Source organism: Lithobates pipiens, unplaced genomic scaffold (genome assembly GCF_037356315.1).
Source record: "Lithobates pipiens isolate NorthernLeopardFrog02 unplaced genomic scaffold, aLitPip1_a1.2 Scaffold_25, whole genome shotgun sequence".
In the NCBI taxonomy this organism is placed as follows: Eukaryota; Metazoa; Chordata; class Amphibia; order Anura; family Ranidae; genus Lithobates; species Lithobates pipiens.
Window position 1 is genome coordinate 156,792,739 of NW_027507787.1, and position 26,846 is coordinate 156,819,584.

Here is a 26,846-nt window from a genome sequence, read left to right on the forward strand (position 1 = left end):
TCAAGATCAGTACAAATATCAGTCCCTTCTCTCATGCCAGGGTGCTAGGTATAATCCTGGGCTCTGATTTGTCCTTTCAGCCCCCACATCCACTCACTGTCCAAATCTCGCAGACTTTACCTCCGTAACATTTTCAACATATGCCCCTTCCTAACCAATGAAACCACTAAGCTACTCATTCACTTCCTTGTTTTCTGTTGCCTTGATTGCAATTCCCTCCTCAAAGGCCTAACTTTACATAGGCTCCCTTCAGTCTATCTTGAATGCTGCAGTCAGACTCATCAACCTTACCTACCACTTAGTGTCTTCCACTCACTCTGCCAATCCCTCCATTGGCTTCTGAATACCCAACAAAAAATAAATAAAAACACTACTACTTGAACAACAACGTGCAAAGACATTCACAACTCGGTCTCCTGCTAGTTCACCAATCTTGTCTCACAATACCACCCAAACCATCCTCTCAGCTCCTTCCAAGCTTTCCATTTTAATCCCTTGTTTCTTCCTCCCATGCTCACATCAAGGACTTTTCTAGAGCCTCTCCCATCCTCTGGAAATCATTACCCCAATCTGTCTGGCTATCCCCTACTCTGTCCACCTTGAAAGTTCATCTCTTTAGGGAAGCCTATCCTGCCTCTACATAAAAACTGAAATTCTACCTTCTCCTTTAACTCAACCCTGACAGTTATTACCATTTGTACCACTTGCTCCTCCCTATTAAATTGTAAGCTCATACCCTCCTATCCCTCCTCCTCCTAGCAGGACCTTCTTAAACCTCTTGTATTGAATTGTGTTGTAACTGTACTGTATCCCTTTAAGTTGTAAGTTTTAAAGTGTAATAGTTGGCACTGTATAAATCCTGTGTTTATAATATTAATAATAAGAAGAATACAGCATTCCTACATATATTTAAAGATTTATAGTTATCCTGGAATAAGACATTTAACCTCTTCACGCTGATGTAACACAAATATGCGCCCTCAGCTTGAAGGGTTTGTACTGGGGTCATGCTTGCAGCTGCCTAAAAGCCGCTCAAATGTTATCACAAGCAGTGGTAAGGGGTTTGCAACCCCGCCACCTTCTGCGGCTTGCCTGGGCTCTCCTGTCCTACCGGGAGGCCAGAACAACCAGCCGGCATGACTGCTGGCTGGCCGGTGACCTGAACAAAGCCGGAATCAGCTTTGATGGGGTTTCGGATCTAGTAACTCCCGAAGCAATGTCATGACATCACTTCCGGTTTACAGATGACTTAAATGCCAAATTGTTAAAAAAATTACAACATTTAAAACAACCAAACTTGCCATTTTGAATGCTTGTAAGTGCAAAGGAGGGTTTTGGGGTCTTATAGACCCCAGATCCCTCCATAAAGAGTACCTGTCACTGCCTATTACTGTCACAAGGGATGTTCACATTCCTTACGAGAGCAATAAAAGTGATCAGAAAAATAATAAATAAAAATGAGGGGGACAGTGTAAAAAAATAAAAATAAAATAAATAAGAACAAAAAAAAAACTCAAAGCGCCCCATTCCTCCATGTTCGCGCCCGCAAATGTAAACGGTGTTCAAACCACACATGTGAGGTATCGCTGTGTTAGAGCCAAAGCAATAATTCTAGCACAAGACATTCTCTGTAACTGGTAACCGGTAGACATTTTTAAAGCGTTGCCTTTGGAGACTTATAAGTACTGTATTTTGTCGCCATTCCACGAGTGTGAGCAATTTTAAAGCATGACATGTTAAGTATCTATTTACTCTGCGTAACATCATCTTTCACATTATACAAAAAAAATTGGGCTAACTTTACATTCATGAAAGTGTATATCTTCCAAAAAAAAAAAATCCTTATTGAAATGGATGAGGGGAGCAAAAAAGTACACCTGCTGCTCAAGCAATACTATACCAAGAGGTGTCAGTATAGAGCCAGAGCATTTTTTTACATAGGTCAAGATGTAAATTAAGCTGGCCATACATGGCTCAGTTTTGTATTTATTTATTTATTTTATTCAGCCAGACGGCTAAATAAAAAAGAAAACGGAGCGTATTTCCCCATCCACACATTCAAGGTGGACAGGGAAATCCTCCACATCTGTGTCATCAAATTCTGACAGCAGGACTCCCCCACTGTCAGAAGATACTGATCAGTTCTTCAGCCTATTGGCTGCATGCACTGATCAAGCAGAAATTTTCCATCAAGCCCTTTCATGAAAGTGAATTGATAGATCAACTACTCATGAATGGGAACAGCCAAACATGGATCGGAAATTTGTCTGGTTCCTGCTGATCCGGCTGAATTTCTATCCATGCATGGCCAGCTTTAGTTTAGGGTAAGATACATTTGTGCTCAAAGGTTAACATACCCTGGCAGAATTTATGATTTCTTGGCCATTTTTCAGAGAATATGAATGATAACACAAAAACATTTCTTTCACTCATGGTTAGTGTATGGCTGAAGCCATTTATTATCAATCAAATGTGTTTACTCTTTTTAAATTGTAGTCGCAACAGAAACTACCCAAATGACCGTGATCAAAAGTTTACATACTTTGGTGACTTTGGATTGATAAAATGCACACAAGTTGATACAAAGGGGCTTGCATGGCTATTAAAGGTAACCATCCTCACATGTGATTTATTTGCTTGTAATTAGTGTGTGTGTATAAAAGGTCAATGAGTCTCTGGACTCCTGTCAGACCCTGGCATCTTTCATCCAGTGCTGCACTGATGTTTCTGGATTCTGAGTGATGGGGAAAGCATATGTAGTGCCCTCTACTTTTGGGTAGGTGCTTAGTGATGTTTTTTTGACAGTATAGGAGATAGAGACAGGTAAATTTAGCCAGGGTCCTGCTCTTTACTAGGCCTGGTTGTGGTGTCAGAGAAGAAGGGGGTGTGGCCGCCTACACTTGGGCTCAGGGATACCTCCTCTGCTTGACGGTGGATTCTGCTAGAAAGAGAGGATGGGCTGAGACCTGAGTGGCAGGAAACCTATGTGAGAGAATTGACCAATGGTTAATTTCTATGATCAATGCGAGGTCTCTTATAAAATAGGGGGGTCACATGCTCCGGGGGGTGCGGGAGTTCGAGGTCCTGGGATTTCAGAGATCTGGAGCCTCTGGGAGGAGGCTTGAGACCAGGGAGTTCAGAGATCCCAGAGCCGAGTCCAGGGAGGCCGAAGCCTGGCCCCTGAAGAAGTCAGCATGTAGCACTGGAGGAAGGATGTGCTGGACAGCGTGGAGGAGGAGGAAGTAGGAACTAAGCGGAAGCACAAAACTGGGGAATCGACTTTCTGTGAGTAGAACATGGACTGTTGATTGGGAGAGAGCAATGGGAGTGCAACACAGTAGAGCTACTCAGTAACTTCATACTGTGTATCCAAGGACCACAGTATCAAGCACTATCCAGGATTGAGGGAAGTTTTACAACCCAAGTTGTGGAAATAGGCAGTGTGGCCTGTGACTTTGAAGTCAACACCCACAGCATTATTCAGAGTGATGCTTATCTATCCATATTGGAACCAGAAAAGGATCGCTATAAGGGACTTAATTAACAAAGCCACGGCTACAGATTAATACCCTTTGACCTAAAACTGGGGTTGGATGGGGCATTTTTTTTTACCCTATTGAACATCCCACCGATTCATACCCAGATTAAAGCATTATAAAATCCAGAGTCTTGACTGTTTGGTGTCATGTAATTGCATGGGGGATCAGAAGTGGAGCTATCTGACAAAAGGTAGAGAACAAACTCAGCAGCCACCACTACACAAAAGAATTGTCAAAGGATCTGCAGGAAAAGATAGTTGAACTGTATAAAACAGGAAAGGGATATAAAAAGATATCCAAGGAATTGAGAATGCCAATCAGTAGTGTTCAAACTCTAATCAAGAAGTGAAAAATGAGGGGTTCTGTTGAAACCAAACCACGGTCAAGTAGAGCAACTAAAATTTCAGCCACAACTGCCAGGAAAATTGTTGAGGATGCAAAAAAAAACATAAATAACTTCAGGTGAAATACACGACTCTCTGAAAACATGTTGCCTGATTCAAGAGGTAGAATAAGGAGGCACTTGAAGAAAGATGGGCTGCATGGTTGAGTCGCCAGAGGAAATCCAATACTACACAAATGCAACAAAGTATCCCACTTACCATACGCCAAACAGCAGAGAGACAAGCCTCAAACCTTCTGGCACAAAGTCTTTTGGAGTGATGAGACCAAAATTTAGCTTTTTGGCCACAACCATAAACAAAACATTTGGAGAGGAGTCAATAAGGCCTATGATGAAAGGTACACCATTCCTACTGTGAAACATGGAGGTGGATCACTGATGTTTTTGGGATGTGTGAGCTACAAAGGCACAGGAAATTTTGTCAAAATTGATGGCAAGATGAATGCAGTAGGTTATCAAAAAATACTGGAGGAACATTTGCATTCATCAGCCAGGAAGCTGCGCATGGGGGCGTACTTGGACATGCCAACAATACAATGATCCAAAACACAAGGCCAAGTCAGCCTGTCATTGGCTACAGCAGAATAAAGTGAAGGTTCTGGAGTGACCATCTCAGTCTCCTGACCTCAATATCATCATTGAGCCACTCTGGGGAGATCTCAAACGTGTAGTTCAAGCAAGACAGGTCAAGAATTTATAGGAACTGGCGGCTTTTTACCAAAAGGAGTGGGCAGCTTTACCATCTGAGAAGATAAAGAGCCTCATCCACAAATAACACAAAAGACATCAAGCTGTCATTGATCTTAAAGGGGGCAATATACGGTATTAAGAACTGGGGTATGTAAACTTTTGATCAGGGTCATTTGGGTAGTTTCTCTTGTAATTATGATTAAAAAAAGAGTAAACACAGTTGATTGATGATAAATTCTTCAGCCAAACACTAAGCATGAGTGAAAGAAAAGTTTTTGTGTTATCATTCATATTCTCTGAAAAATGGCCAAGAAATCATAAATTCTGCCAGTGTATGTAAACTTATGAGCACAACTGTACATACATAGTTTAGGGTAGAATGCATATATTATACTAAAAATATATTTAGATTATAAATGTATATTTTCCTAGGCTATTGGAAGTGATATCCATTCCGGGTGTGACCTAATGGCAAGGGTGTGACTCATTGTAAGCAAGGTATGTAGTAGTGGGGGAGTACATAATTGCTATGGATGTGGTCTGGTCCAAGAAGGAATCAGCCTGGAAGCTGCAGTGCTTCTGCAAGAAAATTCAACGGTGGAGTTTACACATCTATTGGAAAGCAAAGAAAAAGAACTATAACCAACATATATAGCCCCTGGTATTAGACACAATGGAGAGGCATTTAAAAAAAAAATCTCTCAAAGGCCAAAATTGTAACACCTTTTATATTGGAAGAACAAAAATGGCCAGATTTTTCACCTATTTTTTTTATCTGTCCTTAAACCATTTATTTCAAAGAAAAGAAATACAATTCTAAAGCATGTTCCAAAGACATACTGTAATAAAAGTTAACAACAGGGTTGTTTTGGAAGAAGTTATATGTTGTCATATAAAAACATTAATTGGTCATACAACTTCAAGAGACATTTTCTAGAAAATTGCAAGCGAGCCACATGTGACCTCCAGACAACAGGAACAGCTGTTGTCCTTTCCATTTTGAGCTAAGAAAACTGGGTGGGTACGAATCCCTCCATCCCCCCCCCCCACACACACAACCTGAGCCTGTCTGTAAATGGTATAATTCCTAGGCATACGTTAATAAAAACGACCGTGTCATCAAAATGACATCTTGTGAGCATTCAAGAAAGATTTCATGCAACTAAAACTGCAGCTGCAGATTGCAATGGAAGCTTAACTGGCCTCTTGTGGCCGGTCACACATTTCATGGCAATAATTTTCTGAATAATTGCTGGCATTGCAGTTCTGCAGGTGCCTATATTTATGCAGATCTCTCATTTGGTGAACTGGTTTATAAGTTAGGGTCTAGCTTTGGAATTGTAAGGAACCCTTTGTATTATGCAATTTTAGTCAGCGGATGGGGCTTGCTACCAATTTCTCCTCCCTCAGCAAGCAGTACACAGGGTTGGTAAACGTTTCATGATTGGTTTATAAAAATACAACGCCTTACTAGCATACTGCTATTACACTGACCTGACCACAGATGGAATATTATGTAATGTGTGAGCAGAGCTCTTGCTGGGTTCTAAACACTTGCCAGCTCAACTCCTGCTGGCTAAAATAATCAGGTCAAAGTCATTATGTCAAATGCAACTTTAATACAAGCATTAAGAGGATACAAAGTCACCAGTGAGTTCTATTTGTGCACAGTGAGGGTTGTTGAGTTAAGTTATATTATTCATTCTGGATCCACCTATTCCAACTTTATTGATCCTTTTACAACCATACTTTGTGTTACCTTACACTACCACAATAATGAACAATAAATGAAAGGCACATCTGCTGCTTTACAAGCCACTGTGTGTATAGATCAATCAGTACAGAAATCTAGGATCTGCTATTACTGACTTGTTGTAGAGTGGAGATAAAATGAAAGAGTTAAGCTTTTCTATCTTATAGGGAATATCTATAGATGTTAATTGTGCCCAAGCAGTACCCTGAGACATTTACATTCTGTCCTGAATCCCTCCAAACAAAACAGAGCACTTGTGGCAAGGTATCTTGTTTGGTGTCCTTATCGCTGTATATACCCAATGAGAGATCATCGAAGGCACTGCCACCTCTGCTAGCATCACTAGATTTGGAGTGAGATTTGGTGATGTCACTATTGTCTTATGCTGCTTAGTGTTCTTTACTGGAGAGGAAGCTGTACTCGAGAAGCTACAGTGCAAGGATCTGCCTGCTTCTGCTTCATTTACCTGTAGAGCTGTGCTTCCTCCGTCTGTGCTTCTGCTTCATTTACCTGAGAGCTGTACTTCCTCTATCTTTGCTTCTGCTTCATTTACCTGTAGAGCTGTGCTTCATCTCTGCTGCTGTTTCTTCACCATAACCTTACCAGCCATGGGGGAAGCAACTCTGGGAAGCAACTCTGACATGAGGAAGCAAAGCCCTGCCTGGACCAAGATGGTCACCTTCACACAGAGATACAAAGTCAACACTGATGTTGACCTTTGCTCTGTGCTCGCCTTTTTTTGGCAGAGCTTCCATAATAACGGGCCACTTAAAAAAAATTGTTTGGAGGGAAGGGGGTGGTGATGGTAACCAAGGCTTTCTTCTGGTGCAAATTGTCCTTTCTTTAATAGTCCATACATTTTGATGGCAGATAAATTAAAAATAAGGACTACCAAACTGGCATATTGGTACAGCTGACATTACTTTTCTGTTACTTAAAGACTGAAAACAGTGTCCAGTCTCTTACCTTGAGCTGTAGTTCCCTATATCTCTTTGACATGCGGATCAATAGCTTCTCATCATTTATCATTGCTGGCTTCTCCTGGTAGTATTGTACCATGGCCTCTGCTGCCTCTGTGTATGCCATTTCCAGGAAGGCCTGTATTTACAGATCAGACACCAGAGATAAATGGTTATCATACTGTACAGTAATAACAGTCAAGGTATGGAGCATACAGTGGAAGCACCACAAATCCATTCTATCCCCTCATGGATGGTCCTCAGACTAAAGTGACTTTTTTACAGTCAGCAGATTGACTTCTGTCTCTGCTGCACTGGCTGAATTTCCATCAATCTATGACAACCTTAACTCCTGCAAGCCTTCCGTCACCCAGCTGGGTCCATATTGACATAAATCTATAGTTTGTTTTATATCTGGTTGGATGCACTGCTGCCTTCCATAGTAATTATTGGTCTCTGAAAAAAACAGGTCCACTACAAAGTTTTAGAGCTGGGCTATAAAATTTTCCGACAATATGATCCGATCAGACTTTGTCCGATTGTTTGTAGAGAATTCCGATCAGACAAAGTGCCACACATGCTCAGATCAAATTCCTGGACCAAAGCTATTGGCTACTAGCCTGAACGTAGTCCCGTCGTAACTAAATAACGTCCTCACGTTACGAACGATCGGATTTTCCAACAACATTGTCCGACCGTGTGTATGCAACACCAGTTTCGGACAAAATCAAGATTTGTTTGTCGGAATGTCCGACCATGTGTACAAGGGCTTAGATGTTATGGCTGTATTTGTTTTCCTTCTTAGGCTTTCTTTCCTTTATTTTCACCTGGTGAGCTGGTCAGTAAGTCTTTTGTTTTTCAACAGAACAAGCTGTCCTGCAAATGTAGCAGTTAGAAGGATGAGACAAACCATTTAACACTAAGCCCTTGTACACACGGTTGGACATTCCGACAACAAAATCCATCAGATTTTGTCCGATGGATTTTGTCCGAAACTGGTGTTGCATACACGCGGTCGGACAAAGTTGTCGGAAAATCTGATTGTTCGTAACATGATGATGTTATTTCGTTACGACGGGACTACGTTCAGGCTAGTAGCCAATAGCTTTGGTCTAGGAATTTGATCTGAGCATGTGTCGCACTTTGTCCGATCGGAATTCTCTACAAACGATCTGACAAAGTCCGATCGGATCATGTTGTCAGAAAATTTTATATCCAGCTCTCAAACTTTGTCGGTCAGACATTCCGAGCCCACACACGGTCGGATTATCCGACAACACGGTCCGATCGGACATTTTCCATCAGAATATCCGACCGTGTGTACAAGGGCTAACAGGGGTCTGAAAAAAAAAACAGTTGCTGTAACTGCTTCAAACGGATGGCTGGAGTTTGGCTTCAATTTGTTAAGTGTACTAGCAGATTTAAATACACTAACACCCCCCAAGACTGACAATGCTGCTGTCCAAAGGTGTCTATGTTACTCCTTCATCCAGAGTGGAGGGCACTCTAAGCCCTTGTACACACGGTCGGAGAATCCGTCGGAATGTGTCCTATCGGACCATGTCGTCGGATAATCCGACTGTGTGTGGTATGCATCGGACTGATTCCGTCGGAATATCCGTCTGACCCAATTTTCCAACATGTTGGAAATATTTCCCAACCAACTGGGCCGATCGGACATACTCCGATCATGTGTAGAGAATTTTGATCGGACCAAGTGCCACGCATGCTCTGATCAAATTCCAACATCAAAGCTATTGGCTACTAGCCTGAATATAGTCCCATCGTAATGAAATTATGTCATCACGTTCTGAAAGATTGGATTTTTCGACAACTTTGTCCGACCGTGTGTATGCAACAGTTTCGGACAAAATCCGACGGGCAAAATCCGACGGATGTGGTTGTGGAAATCTCCGACCGTGTGTACAGGGGCTTATACAGGAGTTATGTTACTGTTTTGTCTTGTTACTGCAAGAAAAGAACAAATGAACATAATCTAAAACACCAGTCTAACTAAAAACAGTTGTAGTAATCCAGCGTTGCTGGACACTACTGTTCTTTGCCCTATGTTTTAACATACATTTATGCAACATTTATATACAACATGTACACATCGGTATTTAACATGTGAACTACTTGTAGATTAAATCACAGTCATATTGGGGTTGGGTGACACATCAGATTTACCTGGTTAGTTGATTTCATTAAAATGTAGTTAGTGACCTTCCCGAACGGCAGACCCAGATTAACCACGTCATTCTCACAGCTTCCTTCAGGAAGATTACAGATGTGGACCACTCTTCCGAGATTAGATTTTCGCTGTGCAAACTGCAACGACATACATTGTTTTACTGTTCTCATTTGTAGCACTACATATTAAGCACATGAGCAGGCTGGAACATCTTTAGCAAGCATCCTGGAATTAGGTTGAGGGGAGGTGGTGAAGAGGAGCACAGCTTCTCTCGGAGTTGTAGACAACGGGTAAAGCAGACCACACTTGGGGCCCCCAGACCTTTTTACTATCAACATTTGATCAATTAGATCTTCTTTGACTTTACCTTTTCATTTTCAACTATACCCTAATAAATTCCAATTAAATGAGCTGTGTGCATAGAACACTGACCTATATTGACCAGTCTGCCATTGTATTTTACGTTTTTTTAGGCAGCGTCACATCAACCTTGCCATAAAGCTTGATTTTGCTAGGAAGGTAAAGAAGTTCTAATGTCACAGCATACACTTAAATTTTATAACATCATCATTGTAAAAGCAATACAAGCAATGACAATCTAACATTGGTTTACTTGAAAACCATTTCATGTTGTGAGTGCTGCCTATCCGCCTCTTTCCACAACTTCCTGAACTTCCTGCATGCTTAATAGCCTCTTCTTTGCGGTTTACTGTACTTTAGATTTCTAAAGACTACATATCCAATGGTGCCTCGCTTCTAGTAAGCCGTGATTTCAGTACTGACTCTGCTTTCTATATCTCCTCCTTTCAGTACCTCTGTGGTTTAAAAGGTGAGCTCTATGAAATGTGCGACACAGCAGTGTCTACTCACAGGACATAGTGGATAGGTGTCACAGAATTCAAAGAAGTAAAATATGTGGGGATCTTCACAAAATAAGTTTACAAACTTCCAAGATTGTTCAGATTCATAGCAGTAGCTTACAAATAACAGAACAGTTGGTCAATATGGCCATTTTCAGGACCAACCCTCCTGCTTATGTCTATGGGTTGCTTGCAAACCTATCTCAAGGCTATTGGCAGCTTTAAAACTCCATTTTATCTGCACTCCACAACTTGCCTTCAGAAATATTTCTCCATATATCTCAGCGTCTTCTCTTACCATGGTTGACTAGAATCCATATAATACAGACACCCTGCACAGCTGGTAGTACATACTCTTTACAGAAAGAGAAAATATGAACTACAGTGACACCTTCTGCAACCTTAGAGCAACTGATCAGAGGAACGCAACACATTGGGGCGGATTTACTAAAGGTGGTGTGCTCAGAATCCGGTGCATCTGTGCATGGTAGCCAATCAGCTTCTAACTTCAGCTTGTTCAATTAAGCTTTGACAATAAAACATAGAAGCTGATTGGTTTCTATCCAGAGTTGCATCAGAATTTAAACACTCCTGTTTTAGTAAATAACCCCCAATGTTACAAGCCACATGTGCGTCAAATTATATTTAATGTGTGTCATTTAATATTTTATATTGAACTAATTGCCACATCATCATTTTCCCCAGCTAAAAAAATCTATCATATCACACAGTTTACTCAAAAAAAGCATTCATGAATTCAGCTGCAATCATTTTCTGCTCTGAGATAAACTCAGCGGAAGTGTCTCTATGCATTTGTTTCCCCATTCAGCCTGTGCACTGGCCGACAGGACATAATGCTGGATGGGTGACAAGATATTTCTGAGCTCCCCGCCACAGTTTTCCTGGAGCGATCAGTGTAAAAGAGATCACAGGATGATCTTTGGGATTACTATGCGAGGACAAACACTTCTGACTGGAAAACTCATCTGCAGACAGTATACTCCTCTCACTGGACTACAATTCAGTCACTTAGGATGGCTATAAACCACTGGAAATCGTCTCTGGTTTGAAGGGTCATCATTAAAAAAATAAAACATAGAGGGGGCGCCCCAAAGTGCAATGTTTATATGAACTTTAATGGAGCAGCCAAATAAATACTCACACGTGTTCCATAACAACGTGCATATCTAGTAGTATCAACAGAGGGGTCACCCAAGTTCCAGATCGGTAACCAGCCTCCGCTGGTGGTGTCGGATGGTGCCAGCCGGGTCACCACTCATCGGATTTAGAGGACTTCCGTAACCACCTTGGAACACGGAAATTATGTCACATTCCACGTTTCCAGGGCAACAGTACCATCCCCCGGGCGTGATGTCACTTACGTGTTACACGGGGGTTATTAAGTCCACCTCTACAGCCAATGAGCGGTGACTCGGCTCGCACCGTCTGTCACCACCAGCGGCAGCTGGCTAGTGACCTGGAACTTGGGCAACCCCTCTGTTGATACTACTAGATATGCACATTCTTATGAAAACACATGAGTGTTTATTTGGCTGCTGCATTAAAGTTCTTATAAATATTGCACTTAGCGGTGGCCCCCTGTGCGTTTTTGTTGTCTTACAGAGAATATTTTCCTGTCTCTGGGAGGAGCAGCCCACCTAGTGCTCTCTTGATACACCATTCCTTCCTGTGGAATTATGGACTTTTGTAGTTTTACAAACGTTTATGAACTATGCTATGACACATATTACAATTGTTTTTTGATAACATTATGGGAGTTTTACATGCTAATTTACCAGAGATTGCACCTTGCTGTTAATCACGCCATTAAGATGGGGACAGAAAGATGGCCAAACTCCACCTGTTGTTAACTGGAAGACATCCTACACATTTATGGCCACCATAAGCATCAATACATTAAGAAAATCACTATTATTTGTCCTTTAACCTCCCTGGCGGTATGATTATGTCAAATTTTTGGTGCTCAAAGTAGTACAATGTTTTGCATGGAAATTTGGCATTTTATGTTGTAGGCCTGTAATTCTTAGGAATAACACACCTAAATCTGTCCAAACAAGAGGCTAGTAGACATCCCGGCTATAATAAAGTTTGAAACACAGAATCATAAATTATAATATAATAAATAACTATAAATAATTATAAGAAATAACAATATAATGATAATAAAATGTATTCAATAATGTAATCAAATCAAAAACACCGAAATTTGCTCAGTTGCAGAATTGTTGCTGTCATTACTTTCTGTGTGTGATGATGAATTTCCCCACAAATTCCTATTGCTCAATTCTGCAAGTGATTCTAATTTATTATCGCTGTTTTCTAGTTGGTCTAAAACCACTTTTGATGTAGAGACGTTTTTTAGTTGCTATGGACAATCTCCAGTTTCCAGGCAGAAAGAACAGTGTTTATAATATAAAAGTGCATGCAGGGCACTAGACAAAGCATTGGGGACAAAAGGGAGGTGAAATAATTTGATACAGTAATGTAATCTGTAACATTACAGTGTACTGTATGTATAGTGTGTTTTTAACTTTTTGAATTTGGCGCCATGCTCCGTCCCCATGCGTCGCGACTCTTGCAGGGAACAAAGCTCAGCACTGTGATAGATCGAGTGGAGGACACATCTTGCACACACAGTGGGAGGACATTGCAAGATCCCAGGGACAAGGTAACTTTGCCTGGATCCTGTGATGCAATCCTGAGTGTGGCTCGGGGGTTATCACTTTTGGTACTGAAAATTCACCCCAAGCCACACTCGGGAATATCGCCAGTGAGGTTAACAGACTTATATCTGATAAGTCATGAATGACCTCCCATGCACATGTGCAGGAGTCACATCATCCCGGCATGGCCAGTCAAGATAGCCAAAGGTCCAGAAGATGTTGGCGCCAGCAAGGGAGCTTGTGGACATCTCGCTAAAGCAGAGATGAATATATTTCTGCTTTAAGAGATCAATCATAAGAGACCGTGACAAACGTGCTGCAAGTGCACCAACAAGCACGGTAAACAATGTGCCACGATCTGCTCTAAAAAAAAAGTCCTGGAGCTTCTTTGGGTTGTATGTCACATGTAGGGCAGCCCATGCTTGCAGGAATATGAGTTCCCACTATGTGGAGATGTGAACAGGGTGTGACAGCTGAATGTCCCTGTCCACTTTGTCCTCCTATGTACACTATGCAATTTGATTGTATAATCTCTGTATAATTTCCTTTAGATTTACCAAAACGATGGATAACCAGGATCCACCTGAAGAAAATGTATTCAGTTTGTATCCAGTCAGACAGGCCCTTGTACTACATAGCTGATGGTAGATCTAAAGGTGAGTATACAATCAGATTGTAGAGAAAGTGAGTAGAAATAAAGAGGTGGTATAATGAGGGAGGTGTGGTCCAGATGGGTAATACATGGCTATTCTGAGATGCACTAAGGCAGTGCATTATTGTATATGATCTACAGGAGGTGATGGAAGCAAAAAGCATTTTTTTTTTTTATTCAAACAGAAATGTCAAAATTGAATGCTTCTGTGGATGAGATAAGTGAGAAATAAGAACATTGGGATGGCTGGGGCAGAAAGAACATTAGAGGAGGCTTCTATTTATTATGAAAAGCAGAATTCCTTGTGAAAAGGTAAACTTGACCTTTAAAGGTAAGTTCACTTTTATATAAAAAATCTTAAATGCACATATTTATACAGGAAAAAACATATACATTTATTATTATTTAAAATAGGAGCATGCAAAATATTGCACCAGCGATCAGCAAATCAAGGGTGCAATGTCAGGCTCCTGAACTCAGTGACTACAGCTCTGTTGCCCGTACCTTTGTACTGGCTGTCATTTGCAGAGTTGTAAGCAGTGAAAATGAACTATGGGTGTGCTGGCTGATTATTCATTCAAACTACAAGTCAGCCTACCGCTGTGGAAGGTGGTTTATTCATTCACAGGAAGCCGTTCCAATTTCATTCCCCCTATGGGGGTTATTTACGAAAGGCAAATTCACTTTGCACTACAAGTGCAAACAACAATTGCAAAGTGCACTCATCTATGGATTAATTATATGGACGGTGGTGACGTTATAGGAGTTTCAAGTCTTCTCCCTGATCAACAGTGCTTTCCCTTAAAGGCTACATATACGCTGTATACCTTACAACAGTGAGGTAATTACCTGGTGTGCCTAGTGAACACGTGGATATCACCGAAGTGGAGATTTTTTTTTTATCTTTGATTAATAGTGTTTGCTATAAGTTATATTATATGCACTACAGCACTTTATTTTGTTTGATCACTGGCTTTATATCACAACACGAGTGATTTTTTTGTTGTTTGCACATTATTGTTTTTTTTTGGTCTATTGATTTATTTATATATGATATTTTTATGAATTTTAGACAGATTTACCATGCATTTGAGCACTTTATTTTGAAATGTTGGGATAAGTTTCCTTTTCTTTACACTATTGAAATAAGGATACATCCTTGCGGGATATATAATTTTTTCTCCCCATATTTTTTATTTATTCGTGGGAGAGCAGCACCAATTATTTTCCCCCTTGGATCTACAGCGCAATTTCAAGTGTACTTTGTACTTGTAGTGCAAAGTGGATTTGCCTTTCATAAATAACCCCCTATGTCTGTACTAGCATGGCCCCATCAGACATCAAGTACCTACAAGTCAAGCCTTCCTTGGGAAGAAACTTTTGCTCATCTTTGATCAATTGGTTTTAATGCAGAAATATGAAGATTGTAGCTGGGCCCCCTAGACATGCACTGGGCCCTAGGACCAGGCTTCTACCAGTGCCAATAAATTTGCCATCTGGTCTGTTCTAATTGAAATTAGGAAACCCGAGAGCACAGTGGGCCAATCAGCAGCTGCACTAGAAAGGTCTTGCAATGCCTGTCCTTCAAAATTCTTTCAATTGGCAAAGACCACATAACCAATGCATTCACATCAGTGATGTAGGGAGATACGTTAGGAGATGGAGATGCATCACAATTTATAAAACAAGAAGGTAAATATTTTATGGCTTTTACCAATGTATATTTACAGCAAGCAGCAAATATTTAAATAAATCTGCCTTTACTTTTTACTTTATGTCTGTTTTATTGGCTGGGTATACAGTCAAGGTCTCTTAGTGAAGCATGATAGAATCTGTAAGGGCATCGATGCTGGAAACAATGAACTTCATCAGTCAAGACAATTCGCAATGTGAATGTCAGTGCATGAATGTGCAAAAAAAAAAAAAAAACCCGTACAAGATTTTCTGTACTTTTCAGAAGTCCTGTCTACATCCTCACTAGCAATAATATTTTAGGAACATATCCATGATTGTTCACACAAATGTAGTCAATTTAGGACTCAGAGAAGTCTGTGTGTTTGTAGGTACATGTATTCAGTATGATCATATGAGGGAGCCAAGAAAGCAGTACCTCTGCCAATCATCTGTGTGTCAGAGAAAATAACTGGACACAAAGTGCGACAGCACCCAGCTTGTGCCTTGTACACCCATAAATATATCTATTTCCAGAATGCATGGCTAGACTTTTCTAGAAACCTGACCACTTTGTTTATGATTATGGCCAGGGCCAAGTATATCTGCCACGTCTCCCAGTGAAACGCCACATGCTTTATTTGGAAGTGAATATTACCATGCAAATGACTTTCAGCCTTGTAATCAAAGTGTTTTCCGGTAAATAAAGTTTTCACGAACATCCATAATGGCTCCATGTGTCTGTTCTGCCCTTGGGTATTTACCAACATTTAACCTGCCAATCAGGTGGGCTTGATTCACTTTCTGTTGAGCAAGGATCTGGTCATGTTTGAATATAAACACACCAGCCCCAGTTTGTCTACAGACCAAAGTTTTTCAAACTCTCTTGTTGCAATTATGTTTATAAGAGGTAATGCAAAGTGAGGAGATGTATGAAAACCTACGACATTCATTTAACAGGCATGATGGGGGAAATTTATCAAAGTTAGAGCAGACAGAATCTGGAGCAGCCGTGCAAGGAAGCCAATCAGCTTCTATCTTCAGCATATTCAGTGAAGCTTTGAAAATGAAAGTTAGAAGCTGACATGTCAGTCGGCCCTATTTTTGATGAATGTTTCTTATACTCATATTCTCAGTCCTATGCACATATTGTTACAACAGCACTGAGCTGTCTCTGTAGAGCCACTGCTTGTGCTACTCAGCAGGGGGGATCAGAAGCCAAGCAGGGCTGCCATTAGCAGAGACTGTGTAAAAACTAAAAGCAATTAAATAGGGGTTGCACCTCTTTGTTTTGCACATCCATTGCCACTGGAAATTAAGCATCCGACACCAGTGTTCTGGCAATGAGGGAAAGACTGCAGGCTTAGCACAGGCATGGTCACTGCAGATAGTACAAGTGCTTTGCACATAAGCCCTCAGAGAAGCCCACTCATATTGGATAGGTCTCTTCTGGCTGGAAGTAAAAGCCCTTTTACACTCTCTCTTACAGATACATGTTGACGTTGACCCAGCCACAGTCTTCTACCACCTAATAAGCCCAAGGACACTATAAGACTGACTTTACATGTATTAACAGCTGCAAGATGTTGAGCTTCTCAATGGCGAGGGGTACAAGGTCCTTACACACTCAAGCTCCACTTGCGTGTATAAGAGATCAAACTCATGAAAGCTTACAGCCTAATTATATAATATGCTTCCTATGTTTTCCTATCTAGTCCTATCTATGGACAAGTCTGGGACCCGTCGACCAGCTTCAAGCCCATGCTTAGGCTGTCTCACAGCTGTCATCCTTTCCCTCCTTTGTCTTCTACTGACCTCTTTCTCTATACTCCCTATACCTTTACTGGCCACTTTATTAAGTACATCTTGCTAATTTCGGGGTTGGCCACCCTTTTGCCTTCAGAACTGCCTTAATTCTTTGTGGCATAGATTCAACAAGGTGCTGGAAACATTCCTCAGAGATTTTGATCCATACTGACATGTTAGCATCACTGCTACATTGCTGCAGATTTGTTGGCTGCACATCCATGATGCAAATCTCCCATTCCACCAAATCCCAAAGGTGCTCTATTGGATTGAGTTCTGATGACTATGGAGGCCATTGGAGTTCAGTGTTCCCATTGTCATGTTCAAGAAAACAGTGGTGAGATGATTTGAGCTTTGTGACATGGTGCATCATCCTTGTGAAAGTAGCCTACAGAAGAATCAGTAGTAGTATTCATGAGTGTTCCCAGTTGGGCTGCCTCACCTCAATGCAAGTTCTTTATATTGCACCCAGACTGTGTGTGCATTACTGTGCACCCTCCTACATGATCACAAGATTAGCCAAGATTTGTAATAAACACTGTACCCCTGCTATCTCTTTAGACAGTTAGAACTAAGTATGAGTTAAGGTTCAGGCCGAACTCAGGCACATGGGAGCAGGCTGCCATCCCTATCAGCTGCCGCTATGGAACCCACTGCCTCTCAGCCACACGTGACAAAACTAGTGGCATCCCCAACCTAACATGGCCACAATAAAATGAGAAAATGTTCACTTTTCATATTGTTACACTATACATATATGTTATATACAGTGGGGAAAATAATGATTTGATCCCCTGCAGATTTGTAAGTTTTCCCACTTACAAAGAAATTAAAGGTCTATAATTTTTATCATAAATGATAGAGACAGAATATCAACCCAAAATCCTGAAAAAATACACATGATGCAAATGTTATAAACAGAGTTGCAGTTCAGTGAGTAAAATACGTATTTAATTTCCTACCAACCAACAATAAATAAATAATTCTGGTTCCCACAGACTGGCTACAGTATGAGCTCATGTGGTACACATATTAGTCCTGTCAATTTAAAAAGGTGCGACATAACAACAACTCGTTATGTTTATAAAAGACACCTGTCCAGAGAATCTCTTTCTTCCATTTAAACCACCATCGTGGATAAGACCAAAAATCAGTCAAAGGACTACAAAACCATCAGCAGGAAGCTTACTGAGAAGGAGACAACTGTTGGAGCGATTATTATTCGCAAACGTAAGAAATACTATCAATTGCCCTCAGTCTGGAGCTCCATGCAAGGTTTCACCTCATGGGGTAAGGATGATCATAAGAAAAGTGAGGGATCAGCCCAGAACTACACGGGAGGAGCTTGTGAATCAGTTCAAGGCAGTTGGGACCACAGTCACCAAACAAACCATTTGTAGCACAATACACCACCAAGGATTGAAATCCTACAGTGCCCACAAGGTCCCCCTTCTCCAGAAGGCACATGTACAGTCCTGTACTGTCCTGTCTGAAGTTTGCCAATGAACATCTAAATGATTCACAGAAGGATTGGGAAGAAAGTGCTATAAACTAGCCATGTTTGGAGGAAGAAAAATGCAGACTATGACCCTAAGAACAACATCACTACAGTTAAACACAGAGGTGGAAACATGCTTTGAGGTTGTTTCTCTGCTAAAGGTATAGGCCGACTTTGCCACATTGAGGAGCCAATGGATGAGGCCATGTATTGTAAAATCTTGGGTGAGAACCTCCTTACCTTAGCCAGAATACGGAAGATGGGTCTTCCAGCATGACAGTGACCCAAAACATGCCGCCGGGGCAACAAAGGAATGGCTCAAGAAGAAGCACAATAAGGTCATGGAGTGGCCTAGTCAGTCTCCAGACCTTAATCCTATAGAAAATTTATGGAGGGAACTGAAACTTCAAGTTGCCAAGCGACAGCCAAGAAACCTTAAGGACTTAGAGAAGATCTGTAAACTAGAGTGGACCAAAATCCCTCCTGAGATGTGTGCAAACCTGGTCACCAACTACAAGAATCATCTTACCTCTGTGCTTGCAAATAGGGGTTTCTCCACCAACTACCAAGCCATGTTTTGCTTGGGGATCAAATACTTATTTTACTCACTGAACTACAAATCAATTTGTAGCATTTTGTATCATATTTTTATTTTTATGGATTTTTTGGTTAATATTCTGTCTCTATCATTTAAAATACACCCATGATAAAAATGATAGACCCTTAATTTCTTTGTAAGTGGGCAAACTTACAAAATCTGCAGGGGATCAAATAATTAGTATAAGTATACACATACATTTTAAACAAAAAGGTTTTATGTTCCGATCAGGTGCTTCTACAGTATAAGACATCCTTGATGTGTTCTCATTTGTTATACCTGAAGCCCAGAAATGTAAGGGACCTCCTCTAGATCAAAAGTAATTTGCTGTTAGACTATATGTACACGTTTTATGTACATACAGGAAATTCTTAGGTGCCCTGTACATATAATACCTTGGGCAATACTGAGCTCTGATACTGGCACAAAAAAGTCCTGAACTCTTTTTGTTTACATACATAATTGCATCTGTTGTTTTGGTAATTGCTGTGGCCTTCATCACATACACTATGATTATGGTTTGATATATTACAATTACTGCAAGATATATAGGGATATCCCAGGCACCTCATTGCCCTCATCAGTGCTGACAGGTATCCTGACATCTGTGCAAACATTCAGAACCTCCCCCGGAGTGAACTTCAAATGGTCTTAGCACCGGGCTTAGAGGAGAGCAGAAGCTTTGCCACTGTCTTGGCTGGAACAGGAACATCCAAGCTTTTCACGTAGGGGTCTATTTATAAAGCAGTGAATGTAACTTTCACCAAACATTCACTGATCAATCATTGTTATTTAAAGCACATGCACCTGGAAAATTCACCTGCAGTATACTTTTAATGAATGTCAGATTCACTACTTTATAATTATGCCCCGTACACTGTGCTTCTGTACGCTCCTCATTTACAATTCTTTTTGTAGCAGGACGACCATGAAGCTCAATTATATTTGTCAGTGAGCTGGCCCAGATCAGTCACATGCCCTGTCAGGTTTTTGGAGCAAGACAGCTACTGTTGAATTACTATGTATACCATTGAGAAAAGCATGCATAAAAGGTCAAATTTAAAAGTACAGGGAATGAAGAGAGGCGTGTCTGGCTGCATCTCCACCAATGAGAAGCGAGAGACCTCCACTGCTCTTGTGCACATCGCTGGATCAAGGTGGGGCTCAGGCAAGTATTGGGGGGGGGGAGGGGCAAGGAATGCATGAAGATTAAAAAAAAGCCTTCAGCCTTTAGAAACACTTTAAATGTATTTTCTACACACCTCCCCTTTATGTTATGTACAGTATATGAGATATTGGGTTTTTATAGTCCATCAGGGGAGAAGTGGGCAGGCTTGGCAATGCTGCCTTGGTTTTTTAGTGGAGCAGAGGCACTGTTTTTCCAGCTCAAACAGGTAGTTAGATGCTCCTGTTTGCAATGGCAACAGGTATTTTTCCATAGATATGCATTGCACATCTAAAAAAAAAAAAAATCAACAAAGGGCTAGAGGTCGATCGATATGGGTTTTTCTCTGGCTGATGCCGATGCCGATATTTAGAAATCATGGCGGCCGATAGCCGATATATGATGCCGATTTTTTTGGGCCGATATGTTAGGCCGATTTTATTTTATTTATTTTTTTTTTTTCCTTTTTTATTTATTATTATTTTTTTTTTAATCCCCCTTGATCTAACACACCTTTCCCATTGGGGCGTTTTTCAGGCACTTTTGGGCTAAAAATAGCGCCTGTAAAGTGCCTGCAAAATGGCTCCCCTGCAGTCTGTGTGAAAGACAGGGTGCTTTCACACTGAGGCGATGCGCTGGCAGGATCTTAAAAAAAAGTCCTCCAAGCAGCACGTTTGGAGTGGTGTATACCGCTCCGCCACCACTCCTGCCCATCGATATGAATGGGCACCACTGCCGAAGCGCATGCAATGCGATTTGGCAGCAGTGCTTCATGGGTGCATTTAACCTCTTCTTTGGCCGCTAGCTGGGTTATATGTGCCCCACTAGCAGCCAAATAGTACCGCTAAAATGATGGTAAAGAGCCGCTAAAACTTGCGTTTTACCATCAACGCTCCAGTGTGAAAGCGGCCTTCATAAGTGATACAGAAAATTTCTTACATTTAAACATTTATTAAACAAAAAAAAACCTCCAATCAGTTTACTTGTATGTATGATTTAGATTAAAAAAAAAAAAAAAAAACCTATGTATTAAATAAAAACAGGTAGTCAAAACTTTTGGACGAAAATTTTTTTTATTTTTAAATAGTGTATTTTTTTCCCAAAAAAAATGCATTTGAAAGACCTCTGTGCAAATGCCGTGTGACATAAAATATTGCAACAACCGCTATTTTATTCCCTAGGATCTCTGCTAAAAAAATATATATAATTTTTGGGGGGTCTAAGTGATTTTCTGGCAGAAAATACAGGATTTTTACTTGTAAGCAACAAGTGTCAGAAAAGATTTAGTCTTTAAATGGTTAAACTGGGAACTTCTACACACAGAGATGACTTCATTCATTCATAAGTGTAAACATTGTATCTTTCTGTTCTTTTCTTGGCAGTCTGCCCAGAGAGGAGGAAAGTGTTGCTATGACGACTCAGGCAACTCACACTGACTTCTATACAGAAGTCATTTCAAAGTCCTGCTGTAGTTCTAAATCGGCTTTTTATCAGCACAATCGGCCGATGCCGACTATTTAAAAAACGACAAATATCGGCCGATATATTGGCCGACCTCTACAAAAGGCACTCAATTTATCTATGTATCCACCAAATGTCTTCAGGAGGACCAATCAGTTGGACAGGTTAGAAGTCAATCATTACTGTCCTCTCCACCTTCCCCACTTTATCTGGCACTTGCCTGCACCGTTCTCCTCTTCTTCCTAGGTTTCTACCTAGCAAAAAGACATACTTTTGGCCAGACCAAGCCTTCTTTTATTTTTTAAGCTATTTGTAAAATGATCAAGCTAGACATCTCTATCACTTTTTATGTGCCATCAGTACATCTGTAAAATAAAAATATTCAGAGATTAAAAGTAGAGCTGCACAATTAATCATTAAAAAATCGTGATCTCGATTCACCTCCGATGATGATCTCTCCTGCAGAGGTTGCCAATTCTTTCATATAAACAAGTGGAGAAACTATCTGCTCACTCGGCTGTCAATCCTGGCAGTCTGCCAAGTTCTTTAAATTGCAACATTGTAACTAAGCTTCCTTCTTAGATCAAAGGGATAGAACTTCTGTGTAAATAAATAATAGGGCAGACTGTCAAGTTTTCAACAACCTGTAAATGCAGGAAGTTTAACCACTTGAAGTCTAAATCTTTTTCTGACACTTCTTTAAGTTAAAATCAATATTTTTTGCTAGAAAATTACTTGGAACCCGCAAACATATATATTTTAGCAGAGACCCTAGGGAATAAACTTGCAATTGCTGTAATATTTTATGTCACACTGTATTTGCCCAGCGGTCTTTCAAATGCAATTTTTGGAGAGAAAAATCACTTCAATGAATAAAAAAAAAAAAGAGAAACAGTAATGTTAGCCCAATTTTTGTTTTATTTTAATGTGAAAGATGATGTTACGCCACAAGAATAGTGATCTATCTTCTAAGCAAAAAAATCATGATTCTCATTTTAGCCAGAATCGTGCAGCTCTAATTAAAAGTTCCCAGGTCCAAGTTGGAAGACTAGACTTTTGAACTGCAATTGATAAGTTCTTGCCTGTGAATCTATACTAAAATTCTCACTACAAGCATCAGTCAATACACGTGTGCTTATGTTCCAATGGGTCAAAAAGTCGCAAATTCAACTAATGCATAGAAAATCAAGGCTTCTCTTCTGAAGTATTTACTTCTTACATTCATTACCATCTTTTTATGAGTATTTGCAGCTGGGGTTTATTGTATTACCAGATTCCAGTATCTTATGAAATCACTCTGATGGTTGTGTTCTGCAGTTCCCTCCACATGATGGTAACACTGTATCTGTGGAAGGTATGGAGCAGCCTGTCCTGGAACAGCTGGAGTGCCCAATGTGGAGAAACATCTGTTAGCCAGAATAAAAAAAAACGTATTTTTCCACCACTACATGAGGAACAACCATTGTGGATAATCCCGGCTTTCCCAAAAATATGTGGTGGTCACACAGGAAGACTGAAAACAGGCAACAACCATCTGGAGAATACAATAGACTAATTACCTTGGCACCCATGTGTGGTCCAGGGAAGGTGACTGCAGACTGGATAAATGGAATAGCTGTTGCCTGAGTGACATATACCTGATCGATATCCACGGTAAAACCTGGAGACAAATCAAAGAGACTTTCATGGTACAACAAACAAATGACCTGACATAAAAAAAAGTTGTAAATCAAAAATAAAGTGTATAGATTTATATGTGAAGACTGTACAGCCTCAATTGTTCCACAATTGCCCCAGGCACCTTACGCCATTTTCAGCAATGTCATATTTAAATTGCCATCAGGTTTACTTTAAAAATGTACTTTAACGCCCCTGACGGTATTCCCGAGTCTGACTCGGGGTGGATTTTTCATACCAAAAGCGGTATCCCCGAGCCAGACTCGGGACTGCATCGCTGGATCCAGGAGGAGGTTTACTTACCTTCTCCCTCGGATCCAGCGTTGTCTCCCCGCTGTACGAGCGAGCCGTGTCTCGCTCGATGCATTACATCGCCGATCTCCGTGCCCTGCGAGCGTTGCGACGCACGGGCATGGAGATCGGCGCCAAATTCAAAAAGTGAAACAAACAGTAAACATACAGTATAATGTAATCTTACAGATTACATTGCTGTATGTAAATATTTCACACCCCCTTTGTCCCTAGTGGTCTGCCCAGTGTCCTGCATGCAGTTTTATATAATAAAAACTGTTCTTTATGCCTGGAAACTGGAGATTGCCCATAGCAACCAAAACTGTCACTGTACATCAAAAATGATTTTAGACCAGCTAGAAAACAGCGATAATAAATTAGAATCACTCGCAGAATTGAGCGATAGCGATTTGTGGGGAGATCCGTCATCAAATACTGAAAAGTAATGACAGTGACAATTCTGCAACTGAGCAAATTTCAGTGTTTTTGATTTGATTACATTATTGAATAATTTTTATTATTGTTATATTATTATTTGGTACAATTATTTATAATTATTTATTATATTATAATTTATGATTTAATTTTTCAAACTTTATCATACCCGGGATGTCTGCTAGACTCTGGTTTGGACAGATTTAAGAGAGTTATTCCTAAGAATTGCAGGACTACAATATAAAACGCCAAATTTTCATGCAAAATAATGGTACCGCTTTTAGCACCTAAAATCCGAAATAATCGTACCGCCAGGGAGGTTAAAGTGAACACCTGCTTTGCTAATACAGTGAAGAGCAACATGTTTTTAGACCCCTTTCACACTGAGGAGTTTTTCATGCGCGTTTGGGCTAAAAATAGCACCTGTAAAGCCCCTGAAAAACGCCTCCCCTGCAGTCCCAGTGTGAAAGCCAGAGTGCTTTCACACTGAGGCGCTGCGCTGGCAGGATGTTAAAAAAAGTCCTGCAAGCAGCATCTTTGGAGCAGTGGAGGAGCAGTGAATCCACAGTTTCTCCACCGCTCTTGCCCATTGAAATGAATAAGCACTGCTGCCAAAGTGCCTGCAAAGCACTTCAGCAGCAGCTCTACACGGACGCATTTAACCCTTTATTCAGCTGCTATCGAAGGTTAAAAGCTCCCCGCTAGCGGCCAAACAGCGCCACTAAAACGATGATAAAGTGCCGCTAAAACTAGCTGAGTTTTACCGTCAACGCTGGCCTGCCCCAGTGTGAAAGCAGCCCAATGGCGTCCAACCTGCACCACATACTCATACCCATGCTTCCCCTTGCCTCTGTTCAAACACAGGGATTGAAGAAAAATACTTCCAAGTATGGGGGAGCATCTGACTGATTTTTATTTTTTTTCACACAAATAGAGCTTTCTTTTGGAGGTATAAAAACCCCACAAAAACATTATTTATTTTTTGCTTTAAAACACATCCAATACAAAAAATAAAAAATAAAAAAATAAATTCTTCATACATTTTAGGCCAAAAGGTATTCTGTTACATTTTGGGGAAAAATCCCAATAAGTGTAAATTGATTAGTTTGTATCAAAGTTATAGCATCTACAAACTATGGTATATACAGTATACTGGAATTTTTTTTTTTATAGTAGTAATGGGGGAAATAAGCGACTTATATTAGCACTGTGATAGTAAGGTGGGCAATCTGACTTTGACATCACCAGTGACACTAATACAGCGATCAGTAATAATGTTATACACTGTCACTGTACTAATGACACTGGCTGGGAAGGGGTTAACAGCTTGTGGTAATCAGTGTGCCTAATAAGTGTTAATGTGTGAATTATGTGCTGCTTTTTACTAAAAATCTATTTTGTTCCTTCCGCCTGCTCACTCTGTACCCGAAAGAGGCCAGCGACCTACAGGTACATTGCTCTGCCTGTAAGAGCTGCCCATCCACAGTACAATGCAGGTGTGTGGCCCTAAAGAGGTTAAATTAAAAGAAAAAAAGTGATGTAAAATTTAAAGTTTGCTTGCATTGTTCAATCTTATAAAACAAAATGTGATGTCTACAGTGGTGGTGCATCCATAAGGGCGCAGGCCCTCTCTCCAGCCACTCCCCCTAGCACCAATAGATAGATTCATGCATTGCATGAATCTATCTATGACCGCCGCTGCCACCCCCTATTTAGGCGCCCGGCTCCTTTTCGGGCGCAGGACGCCTGAAATATAGCCGGGGGGGGGGGGATTAGAACCATAGGCTCTAATAGGCGTCAAAAAAGGTGACCTGCGAGCATCATGCTGGGCACTTGCAGGTCAAGCAGGTGTGTTAGAAAAGCAAAGTAGTATTCGCTTTCCTAACACTAAACCACCTCTCCTCTAATCAGGTGCTTGGATCAGTGTTACCCGTCACCTGATTGGCTGAAACGACAGGTGCTGTGATTGGACACCAGGCGTCCAATCATAGCAGAAGATGGGAAGAGAGACGACGGGAGAAGACATCGAGGAGCTGTCCCACGAGACAGGTAAGTGCAGATGGCGGGCTGGCAGGGGGCACACTGGCAGCATATGATATGGCACAGTGGCTGCGTTTGATGGGGCACAGTGGGAGCAATTGATGGGCACAGTGGCAGCAATTGATGGGCAAAAGTGGCTGCATATGATGGGCACAAGTGGCTGCATTTGATGGGCACAGTGGCTGCGTTTGATGGGCACAAATGGCTGCATATGATGGGCACAGTGGCTGCGTTTGATGGGCACAATGGCTGCATATGATCAGCACAAGTGGTTGCATATGATGGGCGCAGTGGCTGCATATGATGGGCACAAGTGGCTGCATATGATGGGCACAAGTGGCTGCATATGATGGGCACAAGTGGCTGCATATGATGGGCACACTGGCTGCATATGATGGGCATGGCGGCTGCAATTGATGGGCACAGTGGCTGCAATTGATGGGCAGGTTGGCTCCGCTGCACAAAATCACGTT

At 41.0% G+C, this 26,846-nt stretch overlaps 1 protein-coding gene across 3 annotated transcripts in view; it reads right to left on the minus strand.

Annotated features, from left to right (window-relative positions):
* Positions 1 to 26,846, minus strand: part of RBM20 (RNA binding motif protein 20) — a 412,580-nt gene that overhangs the window by 61,374 nt on the left and 324,360 nt on the right. For all 3 annotated transcript variants that reach the window (XM_077455058.1, XM_077455059.1, XM_077455060.1), the window contains exons 5-7: positions 23,490 to 23,590; positions 9,532 to 9,672; positions 7,352 to 7,483 (exon numbers count right to left, since the gene is read on the minus strand). In XM_077455058.1, coding sequence (XP_077311184.1) covers positions 7,352 to 7,483; positions 9,532 to 9,672; positions 23,490 to 23,590 — 374 coding nt within the window. The remainder of the gene's footprint in view (positions 1 to 7,351; positions 7,484 to 9,531; positions 9,673 to 23,489; positions 23,591 to 26,846) is intronic.